General features: G+C 50.7%; 1 protein-coding gene across 2 annotated transcripts in view; it reads left to right on the top strand.

The window, feature by feature from the left end:
* The window catches only part of AGO2 (argonaute RISC catalytic component 2), a 122,220-nt gene that overhangs the window by 60,729 nt on the left and 46,947 nt on the right, over window positions 1-14,544 (top strand). For both annotated transcript variants that reach the window (XM_064384628.1, XM_012461189.3), the window contains one exon: window positions 6,215-6,335. In XM_064384628.1, coding sequence (XP_064240698.1) covers window positions 6,215-6,335 — 121 coding nt within the window. The remainder of the gene's footprint in view (window positions 1-6,214; window positions 6,336-14,544) is intronic.

Here is a 14,544-nt window from a genome sequence, read left to right as displayed (position 1 = left end):
ACATGGTATATCTCTTTCCTTATTTTTTTTTTTAATGTCTTTTCATGTTTCCAACTCTCAAAGAAAAGCTTTGTGAATACAGGTTTGGACTTGGAGCCCCCATGCCTCCCTCCCTCCTTCCCTGCACGTGTGGCTCTCGGGGGACCCCCGCCTCAGCTGCGCCCCTGCTGCAGCTGCTGCTCTCCAGTTGCGGGCAGACAGGTGGGGGTCAAGGCCGGGGTCTTTCCTTTTAGAAATTGGAAGGAGGAGGGTGGCCACCGATTCTGTACATAATCAATGATGTATTGCCATTATGTTACATTCTACAGTTAAACAACTGTTTCCAAACATGGCGGTCCTGTATCGCCAAGTCCCTCAGGAATTCCTCTGCTGTGATATGCAACTTAGAGTGGCCACGAGATCGTCTCATAGGAATAAAAAGGGGGGTGGGGGACTGCCAGTGTACTGCCAGGGACCAAATCTTTGTGGGAATGTGGATTTTACAGACAGGGAGAGGACAGGGAAGCTGGGAGGACCCATCCCGGCAGGAGGTGGTGCCTGCAGCCTCATCGCTGAGACATTTGTTGGATGTCTGACTCCTTCACTCCTCTTCCGGCCACCTCTTTCCCTGAGATCACAGGAGTGAAGAAAGGGGCGTAGGTGGCCCTCACCCTGTGAGAGGCCTGCAGCTCTCTGCAGACCAGGAGACCGCGCTCTGGCTTTCTGAAGCTTCCTTTTTCTCTGTAGCCTCTTCTGGATTTTCAGCTACAGTCCTAATGTCCACCGGTAATGACAGTTTTTCTCTTCGTTACAATTCTTTTCTTACCCTGTGGTGGTAACTGTGACCTGCTGTGCAGCATTGAACAGAAGCTGTGATGTGGGCGTCTTCGTTAGTTTGCAAACCTCAGGGAAAGTTGGTTTGCTATAGCCCGAGAAGGTTATCTGTGCAGATTTCCTACCAGATTAAGATGTTTCCTTCTATCCTTACTTTTCTAATTAAAAAAAAAATCATGAGCACCAGGCAGGATGGCTCACAGCTATAATCCCGGCACTGAGAGGCTAAGATGAGAGGATTGCCTGAGCCCCGTTCACCACCAACCCAGGCAGCATGGCAAAGCTTCATCTCTACAAACAGCAAGTAGTTACCCATCGTGGTGGCATGTGCCCAGAGTCACAGCCACTTGGGTGGCTGGGTGGGAGGATCCTTGAGCCCAGGAATTCAAGTCTGCAGTGAACTATGATTGCACCACTGTACTCCAGCCTGTGAGACAGAGTAAGACTCTGTTTCCAAAAAAACTATGAATGGATGTTGAATTTTATTAAATGCTTTTCAAATTGTCATAGGTTTTGTTTTTGTTTTTGAGATGCAGTCTCGCTGTGTCGCCCAGGGGTGGGTACAGTGGCACAGTCTCAGCTCACTGCAACCTCTCCCTCCCGGGTTCAAGTGATTTTCATGCCTCAGCCTCCCAAGTAGCTGGGATTACAGATGTGCGCCACCACACCCAGCTAATTTTTTTATAGTTTTAGTAGAGACGGGGTTTCGTCATGTTGGCTAGGCTGGTCTTGAACTCCTGACCTCAAGTGATCTGCCCACCTCGGCCTCCCAAAGCGTGGATATGACAGGTGTGAGCCACTACACCTGGCTGAGATTGTCATAATTTTTTTAAAAATATGTTACATTGATTTTGTACAAATATCAACTTTATCAAGATATAATTTACGTACAACAGAGTGCACGTTTCTGAAGTGCAGGCGCTCCTCATTTTCTTGTGCTTCACTTCATTGCCCTTTGCAGGTACGGTTTGTCACTGTTTAACAGATTGAAGGTTCGTGGCAGCCCTGTGCCGAGCAAGCCTATCACTGCCCTTCTTCCAGAAGCATGCTCTCGCTTCCTGTCTGTTTCAGCATTTTTGGCAATAAAGTATTTTTTAATCAAAGTATGTACTTTTTTTTTGACACAATGCTCTTGCACATTGACTAGACTGCAGTACAGTGGAAACAACGTTTCTGTGTGCTGGGAACAAACACTTGTGCCACTCGCTTTATTGCGCCGTTTCCTCCATTGTGCTGTTCTGGAACCCAACCCACGATACCGCCTAGGCATGCCTTCATATGGGCCTATGGCCTTTAAAAAATATACGCTCCGGTTAGAGCCGCCACAATCAACAGGACACGCTACCAACCTCGAAGCACCTGCCCCTTGCAGTTAAGCTTCCCTGTCCCAAAGCAAACACAGACCTGCTTTCTGTCAACGTGGACTTCTTTTGCCTGTTAGAGAGTTTCCTGTACATGGAACCGTTATCACCATATACCTGTTCCTCCTTGTGTCTGGCTTCGTTCCGCAAGTGTGTTTCTGAGACGCCCATCACGTTGCATGTGGCAGCGATTCAAGCATTGCATCCTGTGTAGGTGTAGCGTCCAGTGTTTGTCCATTCCCCAGTAGACGGACGTTTACTTGAATTGCTTCCAGTTCGGAGCTGTTGTGCATAGTTGTATGCAAATGTCTGCGTGGATATGCGTCTTCATTTTTCTTGTGTCAGATATTGCTATACAGGTGGTAAATAGACATTGACCTTTGTAAAAAAAACTGCCACACTTTTTTCCTGAAGTAGTCGTATCAGCCTCAGGGAAGAGAGCACTTCCCTCCGCCTTCACCAGCTCTTGGCATTGTTACCCTTTCCGATTTTAGCCTTTCTGGTGGGTGTCCGTGGCTTCATTTCCACTTCCCTACAGCCTGGCGATGAACATCCTTTAATGTGCTCACCAGCCATTGTGTATCCTCTTCTGCCATTTGTCTGGTTGAATCTTTTGCTCATTTAAGTTGGATTATCTGTCTTATTGAGTTGTAAAAATTTTCTTAAATATATTATGTGTACAAGCTCATTGTTAGAAGTGTGTCTGTGTAATTGTGGAGTATTTCCTCCTAGTCGATTGCTCGTCTTTTCATTTTGGTTTGTTTGTTTTTGAGGTAGAGTCTCTCTCTGTCTTGCCTAGACTGCAGTGCAGTGGCGCGATCTCGCCTCACTGCAGCCTCCGCCTCCTGGGTTCAAACAATTCTCCTGCCTCAGTCTCCCAAGTAGCTGGGACTACAGGTGCCTGCCACCATGCCCAGCTAATTTTTTGTATTTTTATTAGAGATGGGGTTTCACCATATTGGCCAGGCTGGTCTCAAACTCCTGACCTCAGGTGATCCACCCGCCTCCCAAAGTGCTGAGATTATAGGTCTGAGCCACTGCGCCTGGCCTTGTCTTTTTTTTTTTATGACTGTGTCTCTTTTTTCTTTTTTTTTAAAGAGATGGGTAAAAGATTTCTTTGTTTGTTTGTTTGTTTTGTTTTGTTTTTGGTGAGACAGAGTCTTGCTATGTCACCAGACTGGAGTGCAATGGCACGATCTCAACTCACTGCAACCTCCACCTCCCAGATTCAAGCGATTCTCCTGCCTCAGCCTCCTGAGTAGCTGGTTCTACCAGTGCGTGCCACCACACCTGGCAAAGTTTTGTATTTTTAGTAGAGACAGGATTTCGCCATGTTGGCAAGGATGGTCTCAATCGCTTGACCTCGTGATCCACCTGCCTCAGTCTCCCAAAGTGCTGGAATTACAGGTGTGAGCCACTGCACCCGGCCACAGTTTTTAATTTTAATGAAGCCTGGTTTATGAATTTTTCCTTTAAGGACAAAGTTTTTAGAAATTTTTGTCTATCCCAATGTTTATGAACATTTTTCTATGTTTTCTTCTAGGCATTTTTCAGTTATGGTCTTTAGGTCTATAACCTGTTTTATGTTAATTAATTTTATGATATTAAATGAAATCTTTTGTTTCTGGTATCGACTGACTTTGACAAGATGATTTATTTTTAAACACGTTGCTAGATTCAGTGTTAATGTCTTGTTCCTATCTCTGTTTATAAGTGATCAGTCCATGATTTCACTTAGTACTCTCCCTGTCCAGTTTCAACAGAAAGGTTTTGCTAGCCTCATAAAATGAGTCGGGGTGTGTGCCCTCTTACTCTGCTCAGGTCAAGTTTGAATTAGGTGGGAATGATTTGTTCTTTGAATGTGAGTAGAACCCACCTCCCCCTCCAATGGAGCCATCTGCACCTCAAGTTGACAGTGATGTCCTGGCCGAGGAGATGTGGCTCTCTGAAGGTTGGGGACCCTTTGTAATGGTTTGGAGAGAGTGCTGAGGAATGAGCTGGCCTCTTGTGAGAGCTGTAGGGCACACCTTGTCTTGGGCAGCCCAGAGCAGGTTGGAGAGGTGCCAGGTGAGATTATACCCTGGCTACCAGGCGGGCGTGGCAGGGGGGGATGCTGAGGCCGTGCCGACTGCCCTCGAGGCCGTGCCCTGCCCAGGCCGGGTCTCCCAGCACTGTCAGAAGTGGATGCAGCTTGGTGGAGCCCTCAAAGATGTTGCCGAGAGGCTCTGGGCGTCTGCCGTGGGCACTCCCCAGGCTGCAGGTATGGAGGGCAGGGTAGCCGGATCCCTGCGGCTGCTGGAGGTGGACCAAGCAGAGCCAGTGTGAGCGAGGAAAGCCCTCCAGGCCAGCTTGCCTCGTCCTTTGGGAAAGGAATGGAAGGACTTGGCAGATTCTTGCTTCCTGAGAGATGACTGAGGCTCTGCACAGGAGAAAGACCATTCTAGCCACGCAGAGCTCCAATCGCCCCTCTCCGTGGAGGTCTGTCGGCTACTTCCCCTGCTGGTCGACTTGCCTCTCCCTCTTTACCACATCCCCTGAGCTGGCATTTCCTAGTGAAAGCGTCCCATGGACCTCTACGTGCTTCCCTCATGTGGGCCCTTGGGGGCAGCCAGGGACCCCGGCTCTTCACATTTGCACTTCTTCAGGCATGGGTGCGAGGGCCAGGCATTTAGTGAGTGGAGCTGAAATGCCTCAGAACCCCCCTGAACTGTGCACAGTGACTCATGCCTGTACTCCCAGCACTTTGGGAGGCAAAGGCAGGAGGATTACCTGAGCCCAGGAGTTTGAGACCAGCCTGAGCAACATAAGGGAGGCCTCCTCTCTACAAAAAATTTTAAAAATTAGTGGGTGTAGTGGCCTGGTCATGTAGTTCTGGCTACTTGGGAGGCTGGGATGGGAGGACTGCTTCTGCCTGGAAGGTTGAGGCTGCAGTGAGAAGTGATCACGACACGGTACTCCAGTGATAGAGCGAGATCCTGTCTCTAATAAAACAACTACCTGAAATGCCAGAAGAGTGCTATGCCAAGCTGGTACCTCTTTGGAGCAGAGCCCAAGGCCAGCAGGAGGTTTGCAGAATGTATCTGGGGCCTCTCTGTCATGGTGTGGAAGTAGGAATTGGGAGTCCTAAGCCCCCAACACTAAAACCCCAGTCCCTCCCAGCAGCAAGCATCCGTTTCATAGCTCTTCTCATCAGTGTCTCTGAGGAGCTCCAGAGCTTCTGGAAGTGTCCGTCATCTGCTGTATGTGGTGTATAAAGTGCCCGGTGCATACCAGGTTCTCCTGTGTTTGACTAAATGCACGAGCACAAACTCACTCATGGGCCTAGTTTGCTGCTTTGTAGAAGTTTGAAGTCATGTTGCCCAAAGGAGACACAGGTCTTACAAAACTGCTTAAAAGATAGCGTTAGAGGCCAAGGCGAGTGGATCACGAGGTCAAGAAATCAAAACCATCCTGGTCAACTTGGTGAAACCCCTCTCTGCTAAAAATACAAAAATTAGCTGGGCATGGTGGCGTGCACCTGTGGTTCTAGCTACTCAGCAGGCTGAGGCAGGAGCATCGCTTGAACCCGGGAGGTGGAGGTTGCGATGAGCTGAGATTGTGCCACTGTGCTCCAGCCTGACGATAGAGTGAGACTCTGTCTCAAAAAAAAAAATTGCATCAGAGGACCAGGTGCGGTGGCTCACGCTGGTAATTCCAACACTTTAAGAGGCCGAGGTGGGCAAATCATGAGGTCAGGAGTTCGAGACCAGTCTGGCCAACATGGTGAAGCTCTGTCTCTACTAAAATTCCAAAAATTAGCTGGGCAAGGTTGTGTGCATCTGTAATCCCAGCTATTCGGGAGGCTGAGGCAGGAGAATTGCTTGATCCCAGGAGACAGGTTGCAGTGAGCCAAGATTACACCATTGCACTCCAGCCTGGGCAATAAGAGCAAGACTCCATCTCAAAAAAAAAAAAAAAAAATAGCATAAGAAAAATGTTGTCCTTGTATGCCATGTTCTGCATTTTATTGATGTTTTGCCTGACTTTTATCTTTGTTTCAGGGAAATCGTGGAACACATGGTCCAGCACTTTAAAACCCAGATCTTTGGGGATCGGAAGCCCGTGTTTGATGGCAGGAAGAATCTGTACACAGCCATGCCGCTTCCGATCGGGAGGGACAAGGTAAGTTCCCCGGGGTGCTGTTGGTGGAATCACGTGCAGTGACGTGCTGTAAAATGCACGCCTGTTCTCATACACAAAACTATTCTCCTGAGGAGAGGGCAGCTTGTTGCCATGCGCTTCGTCCTGAGATCCATAAAAACTGCCTTCTGTGTGTTGTGGTTTTCGGTGATAGGGGTTAACTTGTCTAGGTCCAGACACAGATTGAGAACTTGAAACCACCAGCCTTCAAGTACAACGTACACACACAAAACACAAGCCACAAACCACCACCAGACAAGAGCCGAGAGTAAGCACCAGTGTTATAAAGACCTACGGAGGCTGAGGCGGGAGCGTGGCTTAAGCCCAGGAGTTAGAGGCTGAAGTGAGCTATCTCAGTGCACCACAAATTCCATCCTGGGCGACATAATGAGACTCTATCTCCACAAAAAGACCTATGGAAAAGTAAGTTCATGTGGGAGTGTGAGAGAGAGCCATGGCAGTGAGACACAGTTAACAGTCTCCTGTAGCCAGTGATTCATCTGAAATTAGAATGATGGGGATGAGTCAAACCCGAGAGTAGCGGTTATATTAAAATGTCGCCTTCTCTTATTACCTTTATCCTTATCATGGCTTTATTTAAAAAGTAATAAAATTTCTGCCCAGAAGTTGTGACTTCTTGGGAACATCTTTCAACATATTTCTCCAGAGCAATACAGGTGTTATTTGTAAGTAGAAGAAGAACAGAAACCTGGCTCAGAAATAATCTCGACACATACTTTAAGAAGCACACACATCAGAAACCAGGAATTTAACAACTATGAGAATGAAAGGCTGACTCCCTCCGGGACAGCGTACACAGTTTGCTTTTTAAACCCCAAGTTCCTGAGAAGGAAGCCAGCTCAGTGCGCAAAGGGTCTCAAGTTGCTGTCACGGATGACTCTTTTAGTGGGAGGGCAAGGGGCCGGCAAGCCGCTATCTCTACATTCAGTCTTCTTTCTTTTGAGACAGGGTCTCACTCTGTCGCCCAGGCTGGAGTGCAATGGTGCAGTCATGGCTCGCTGCAGCCTTCAATTCCCAGGCTCAAGCAATCCTCCCACCTCAGCCTCCAGAGTAGCTGTTTTTTCATTTTGACGATAATCTTGAATAAACTCCTTTTAGCCTTTCTGGATGGTCCACAGGGCGCCGCAGGCTCAGCGCCCAGTGGTGCTCCTCCATGTTCTCATGCTCTGGCAAGGGGAGAATGTGCTGTGACTGAGCAGAGGCCAAGTGACGACATAGGACTCTGCATAAAGTGACCTCATGGATCCAAGAGGGGGCGGTGGTCTGTGCATTGTCACTGCCAGCCCAGGGTGACAGACGTTGGTCTTCGCATTGGGTCATAGGACCAAATGCACGTCAGTCCAGCATGATCACCCCTTGCAAACTAACGTGCTATGGCGTTGAAAGGTAGTCATTTAAAATTTTTGTGCTGAATTTGCATTGTTTTTACTTGAAGTTTTATAAGAAAGAAAAGCATAAGGAGTTTGTGCGCAGTTTTGTCTGCAGATATTTATATTTAAACACAGGGCGGGCATCAGGGTAGTTTTTCTGAAAAGGGGCTGAGGGAGTCTATATGGTATCTAATATTTACATTTGAGACCTGTCATCCTGGAAATCACCTGCACATGCACTCTGGGTTAAACATAGCTATGGGTGTGAGGCCTGGCCTGGCCCTTGCTGTGGCAGGACCTGGGGCACCTCACCCAGCCAAGCCTCAGCTGCCTCACCTGTAAAATGGAGAGGTGGCAACAAAAACTACCTCCCAGGGACTTCATGAGAGTTCAGTGAGCATGTACACCCCACAAAGAGCTTCTGGCCTGGGGCTTGTACCCCATGGCCCCGGGTGGTGCATCTCCCACCAGCTCTAGCCAGTGCCTGTGCTGTTAGCCCCATGCCACACGTTGAGTAGTGAGGGTTTAAAATACTTTGTTTAAGGCTAGGTGCAGGGGCTCACACCTGTAATCCCAGCACTTTGGGAGGCCAGGAGTTCGAGACCAGCCTGCCCAACATGGCTAAATCCCGTCTCTACAAAAATACAAAAAAAATAGTTAAGCATGGTAGCATGCACCTGTAATCTCAGCTACTTGGGAGACTGAAGCATGAGAATCACTTGAACCCAGGAGGCGAAGATTGCAGTGAGCCAAGATCGTGCCACTGCACTCCAACCTGGGCGACAGAGTGAGACTCTGTCTAAAAATAAAAATTTAAATGAAGCTTAAATCACAGAACTGCTGATTTCTGGCCCTGGTCTGTCAGCCTTGCCGATGGTCAGAGTGTTTTTCTGGGGTTCTCACGAGAGTCCTCATACGTGCAGTGCTACGCTCAGTGGGCGTTCATTCCCTCTTAAGTTTCATCCCAACCATTCTCATCCTTTTGTCAGATGAGAAGCTCAGGTCAACCAGGGACGATGACTCACACCTGTAATCCCAGCACTTTCAGCGGGGAGGCAGGTAGATCACCTGAAGTCAGGAGTTCGAGACCAGCCTGGCCAACATGGTGAAACCCCGTCTCTACTAAAAATGCAAAATTGGCCAGGCATGGTGGCATATGCCTGCAATCCCAGCTACTTGGGGAGGCTGAGGCAGGAGAATTGCTTGAACCTGGGAGGCAGAGGTTGCGGTTAGCTGAGATCGTGCCATTGCACTCCAGCCTGGGTAACAAGTGTGAAACTCTGTCTCAAAAAAAAAAAAAGAAAGGTACAAAAAAGAAAAGAAAAGAGAAGAAAAGCTCAGCTTCCAGAGAACATAGAGAACCTACTCGAAGCCACTGTGTTCAGTCAGCACAGGGCTTCCCCGGTTGCAGACCACGCTCCTCCCACTGGTCTTGGGGGTTCTGTAGGGTCTCTGCAGGTGCAGAAATTAACCCCTGCTATGCGAGAGCCTGCCTAACGAGGTATCCCCATGCCCACCTTCTCGCATTATGTCCCAGTGTCGTCCTTGGGTTTTCTCTTTTTCATGCCTCTCCTGTGGTAAGGGCGGAAGGTTCTGGTGCTCCGTTACCCTAGGGGCTCTCCGCCAGGTCTCTGTGCAGAGGGCCTGTGTCACGTTGCCCTTACACGTGAAGCCCCTCGCTCCCCTCCTGCAGTATCAGCCTGCCTGCCTTCATCCCAGCCCCGTGTGGAAAGAGATGAGTTCTCCCAGACCTGGGGGACTCTGAGACCACCCGGCCTCACTCCCTCACCTTCTGGAACTGGAGATGGAGACCCAGGAAGCGATACAAGTTGATGAACATTTTGGGTTGAAGTCCTGGGTCCTTTTTTAAAGGCATGATGTCTGTTGTCTATTCTTCTGAGCCCTGGGTCCAGCCCCATCCTCCCCTTTTCAGGGCCCATGGAAGGTCTGAGCTCCCTGGAGCATCTCTGCTCAGTTGAGTAGAATATTCGGACAGGTGGCCAGAAGGAGCGCTGTTTAGGAACCTATGGAGACTGCTGTAAACTCCCCAAATAACCAAAGACGAGTGACATTGGCCCAGAAGGGTTCGGCTGCGGGGAGATGAACCTGAAAGTGTATCACCGCGTTTCATTGAATGATCTCATTGAATGTCTGGTTGGCATGGTCTGGGAGGGGTGGTGAAGCGCACAGGAGTCTTCTTCCCAGAAGGAAGTCAGGGCAGACCCACAGCTCAGATTGATAGCAGACGCTTCCTGGAAGCTGAAGGAGATGGTAGCTCAGCGCTCCTGCCTGTCCACCTCTGTGCCCAGCTCAACCATGCTGTGACCACAGGAGTGCCTGGCTGGTGCCTCCTGACGTGGGATGGGGGTGTCTGGCAGCAAGGGAGACCAAGGGCTCCCAAGGCAGAAGGCTCAGGGAGGGAAGACAGGGGGCGAGGAGAGGCCTAGGGAGCCTTGGGCAGCCTGCGGCGGGGGACCAGCCAGCCAGGTGCCTTGACCCCAGCCCAGCCCAGTGCAAGGTGGTCAGGAAGTGCTGCCGAGCCCTGACTGGCAGCCATTCCCTGTACCTGCTGTGTCCCCTCACCAGGTGACTTTGAATTCCCCCTACACTTTGCAGACGTGCTGAGTGGGGCTGGTTTTGGTGCTGAAGTCTTTTGGGACAGTGATTTGCCTTTTGAGAGCTGCTGCTCTGCAGAGTCCCAGGGTGCCTTTAGACCTCAGTTCCTGGCACATTTCAACAAGACATGAGCTGCACGGCCTTCTGGGAGGGGCCCGTGGCAGCCCTGGCTGGCAGACACAGTGGGTGTGGCCGCTCTTCCTGCTGCCCCAGGGAGGCCATGTCCAGGTTGGGATCCTCGTGGCCAGCCAGACATAACCACGCCTGCAGTGCCTCCCTCTCCCCCTCCTCAGCGGCAGAGGACAGGGAGACTGTGGGCTCAGCCAGGGCCACAGCCAAACTTAGTGCAGGAACAGCCTTTTGAAAGGCAGCCGCTGGAGCGCAGTGGCACGATGTCAGCTCACTGCAACCTCTGCCTCCTGGGCTGAAATGAGCCTCCTGCCTCAGCCTCCTGACCAGCTGGGACTACAGAAGCATGCCACCATGCCCAGCTAATTTTCTTTTTGTAGGGACAGGGTTTTGCCGCATTGCCCAGGCTGGTCTCCGACTCCTGAGCTCAAGCAATCCACCTGCCTTGGCCTCCCACAGTGCTGGGATTACAGGCGTCAGCCCCCGAGCCGGCCGCTTTGCGTTCTTTAGAGTGCTGTTTTCTCTTTGTTGCTGAGTTTTGTGACGACACTGAAACAGGGATCTTCCCGTGACAGTCTTACTTCTCTCACCCTGAGGATTTCCAGACAGGGAGGCCAGCATGCGGTTTGGCTTGTCTGGGAAGATTGGATGTCACAGCTGCCTCACTGTGTTCCAGGCCCTGGATGGGAGGCCTGGGCTGACATTTTCTATTATCCACGTTCAGAAAATGGCATTTGGGCCACTCCCAGAATTTAGCACTTCGCAGCAATTGACACCAGCGCTCTGTGAGGTGAGCGGGGCTTGTCCCCTTGTGTGCTGGAGGCTGATGGGCCACCTGCCTGAGGTCAGAACACAGGAGGCAGCAGCGCTGGGAGTGACCTTCAGATGTTGGGTCATTGTGACTGAGCGTTCGAGCTGTTGGGAGGTGGCAGTGTCTCAGATGTGGGCCACCTGCTGCTGGCAGCCTGGATGCATACGAGTCCTGCCCCCCGGAGAGCCGCATGCCTCCTCCCCTCATGGCGTGATGGCCGTGATAAAATCTCCACGCGGCCCTAAGCTGCCCAGTACGAGCACCAGCCAGCCACTGCGGACACGGAACGGGCAGTTACAGAGCCCGGGGTGACTCTGCTGTTTTTTTCTCTGCGAGCCAAGCGGAGGCTGGACATTTACAAATTAGAGTGTGTTTTGCTGTGGGAAAATAGACCCCTTGGAATTGCCCCTCAGTTTTGCTTTCAGAGGTTTTTGAAGGGTGGCGTCGACAGGCATCTGATCCGTGCCGGGGCACAGCACTGTAGGCCACGCGTGAGTGCTGTTGCCGCAGATGTGCTGGGGTCTGTAGCACCTCCTGGCCGGGGCGTGTGTGAAATACATGCACTCTCCCACTCCACCTGCATGCCGTGACCCGAGTGTGCCGTTTCTGGACGAGGGGAATGACGTTCTCCCGGCTACTCCTGTTGAGACCAGGTTGCTGCCAGTCCGTACTGGAATCGTTCCCCCATCACCATGCCCAGCCAGGCCCCTGGTCCTGGGCCCACAGAGACTCTGTCTCCTTTTCTGGAGTTGGACAGTTTGACGGGGGCACTTGCCCCTCTGCTTCCTGCTGCATGGCCTGCGGCAGCTCAGTCAGCCCCTTGAGATCTGTTTCCTTAACTGAAAATAAAGAGGCACCGGAAGGGTGGGAACCAGTGCTTGCAGGAATCCCTGCCGTGTTGCCAGCCTTATGCCACATGTGCACTTTTGGTTACTGTTACTTGTGTGTGACTTATTTAGAATTTTATCATGAAGTACCACTAATGAAAAAGAAATATCTATACAATTGATCTTTGAACAACAAAAGGTTAGGGGTGCTGTACTAGTCCATGTCCATGCTGCTGATAAAGACTGGGCAGTTTACAAAAGAAAGAGGTTTGATTGGACTCACAGTTCCACATGGCTGGGGAAGCCTCACAGTCATGGCGGAAGACAAAAGGCACTTCTTACGTGGCGGCGGCAAGAGAGAATGAGGAAAAGGGAAAAGCGGAAACCCCTGATAAACCAATCGGATCACTATCGCAAGAACAGCACCGGAAAGACCGGCCCCCATGATTCAGTCATCTCCCCCGGGTCCCTCCCACAGCATGTGGGAATTCTAGGAGTTACAATCCAAGTTGAGATTTGGTTGGTGACACAGCCATGCAGTCAAAAAGGCATTTATAACCTGTTTGGTTTTTTTTTGTTTGTTTTTAAACAATTTCTCTGTTACCCAGGCTGGAGTGCAGTGGAGTAATCACAGCTTACTACAGCCTTGACTTCCTGGGCTCAAGCGATCCTCCTGTCTCAGTCTCCTGAGTAGCTAGGACTACAGAGAAGGGGTCTCTCTATATTGCTCAGACTGGTCTCCAATGCCTGGGCTCAAACCATCCTCCCATCTCGGCCACCCAAAGAGCTGGGATTACAGGCGTGAACCACTGCACCTGGCTATGTATAACTTGACTCCCCCAAAACTGCTAATAGCCTGTTGTTGACCAGACGCCTTACCAATAACATAAACTGTAAATTAACACATATTTTATATGTTATATGTATTATATAGTTTATTCTTCTTTTTTTTTTTTTTTTGAGATAGAGTCTCACTCTGTTGCCCAGGGGTAGAGTGCAGTGGCACTATCTCAGCTCACTGTAACCTTTGCCTCCCAGGTTCAAATGATTCTCCTGTTTCAGCCTCCCAAGTAGCTGGGATTACAGGCTTGCACCACCATGCCCAGCTATTTTTCTTTTTTTTTTTGAGACAGAGTTTTACTCTTGTCACCCAGGCTACAGTGCAATGGTGCAATCTCAGCTCACTGCAACCTCTGCCTTTCGAGTTTAAGCTATTCTCCTGCACCAGCCTCCTGAGTAGCTGAGGTTACAGGCGTGCACCACCACACCTGGCTGATTTTTGTATTTTAGCAGAGACAGAGTTTTGCCACATTGACTGGGCTGGTCTCGAACTCCTAACCTCAGGTGATCCACCTGCCTCAGCCTCCCAGAGGGCTAGGATTACAGGCATGAGCCACGACACCAGGCCCTATATAGTTTATTCTTATATTCTTAAGCTGGAGAAAAGTTATGTAAGAAATCATAAGGTTAAAAAAAATGTTTCCTTTTCATTAAGTGGAAATGGATTATCATAAAGGCCTTCATCCCCTCCATCTTCATGCTGACGAGAAAAAGGAGGAGCCTGGTGTCGCTGTCTCGGGGTAGCAGAGGCTGAAGAAAGTCCACATATAACTCTACCTGCGTAATTCCAACCCGTGTTGTTCACGGGCCTGCTTCGTACATATATTTAAAGAGTGATATGAAACCACATCCTGTACCCTCCACCCAGGCCCGGCTGTTTCCTCCTCCCACCCTGAAGTCCCCCATCGACTGAGCCTTGATTGCGTCCTCCCTGCCACCCCCTCCACTGTCCTGCTGAGTTGGGTGAAGCTGGCCCTTCCCTCTGTCGGTTTCCCTCACTGTGCTGCATCCCGTGTACGTGTGGCTCTGACGTCCGCAGGGCATTGTGCTGCAGTGCCCTTCTGTGGCTTGCTGGTTTTCTTGGTATTTGATGTTTGAAGTCCATCTGGCTAGAAGGATCCGTTCCTTTTTCCCCGCCCTCATCTGTGGCAGATGGTCCTCGGGGCGCTGCCAGTTTGGGGCCGTCAGGCACAACGGTGCTCTGAGTGCTCACGGGCATGAGGGCATCTGCCAGAGCTGGCCCAGGCCTGGGTGGAAGGGTGTGTGCTCGGGTGGAACCAGGTGTGCAGGTGATGTCCACAGAGTCTGGTTGTTGCTCCGTGGAGTTCAAACAAGGTGTGGCAAGAGGTCCAGTCCCTGGGTTACAAGGATTAGCAGATGGGAGCTGAGCATGGACGTGGTGGGCAGTGGGCGAGAGAACAGATGTGCCCAGTGCCACCAAACAGCACTGGGCCTGGGCATGCTGGCAAGCTGGAGTTTGTGAGGAAAGGCACCTGGCACCTCAGGTGTGCGGAGTGGAGGCCGCAGGCCCTGGGCAGGGGAGGGGAGGCTGGTGCTGAAGACCTGGGGCCCTGGCA

Source organism: Aotus nancymaae, unplaced genomic scaffold (assembly GCF_030222135.1).
Source record: "Aotus nancymaae isolate 86718 unplaced genomic scaffold, 86718_ANA_hifiasm-v0.15.2.pri h1tg000036l, whole genome shotgun sequence".
NCBI lineage: Eukaryota > Metazoa > Chordata > Mammalia > Primates > Aotidae > Aotus > Aotus nancymaae.
The sequence above is the reverse complement of the archived record's forward strand: the minus strand, read 5'-3'. Positions and strand labels throughout refer to the sequence as shown.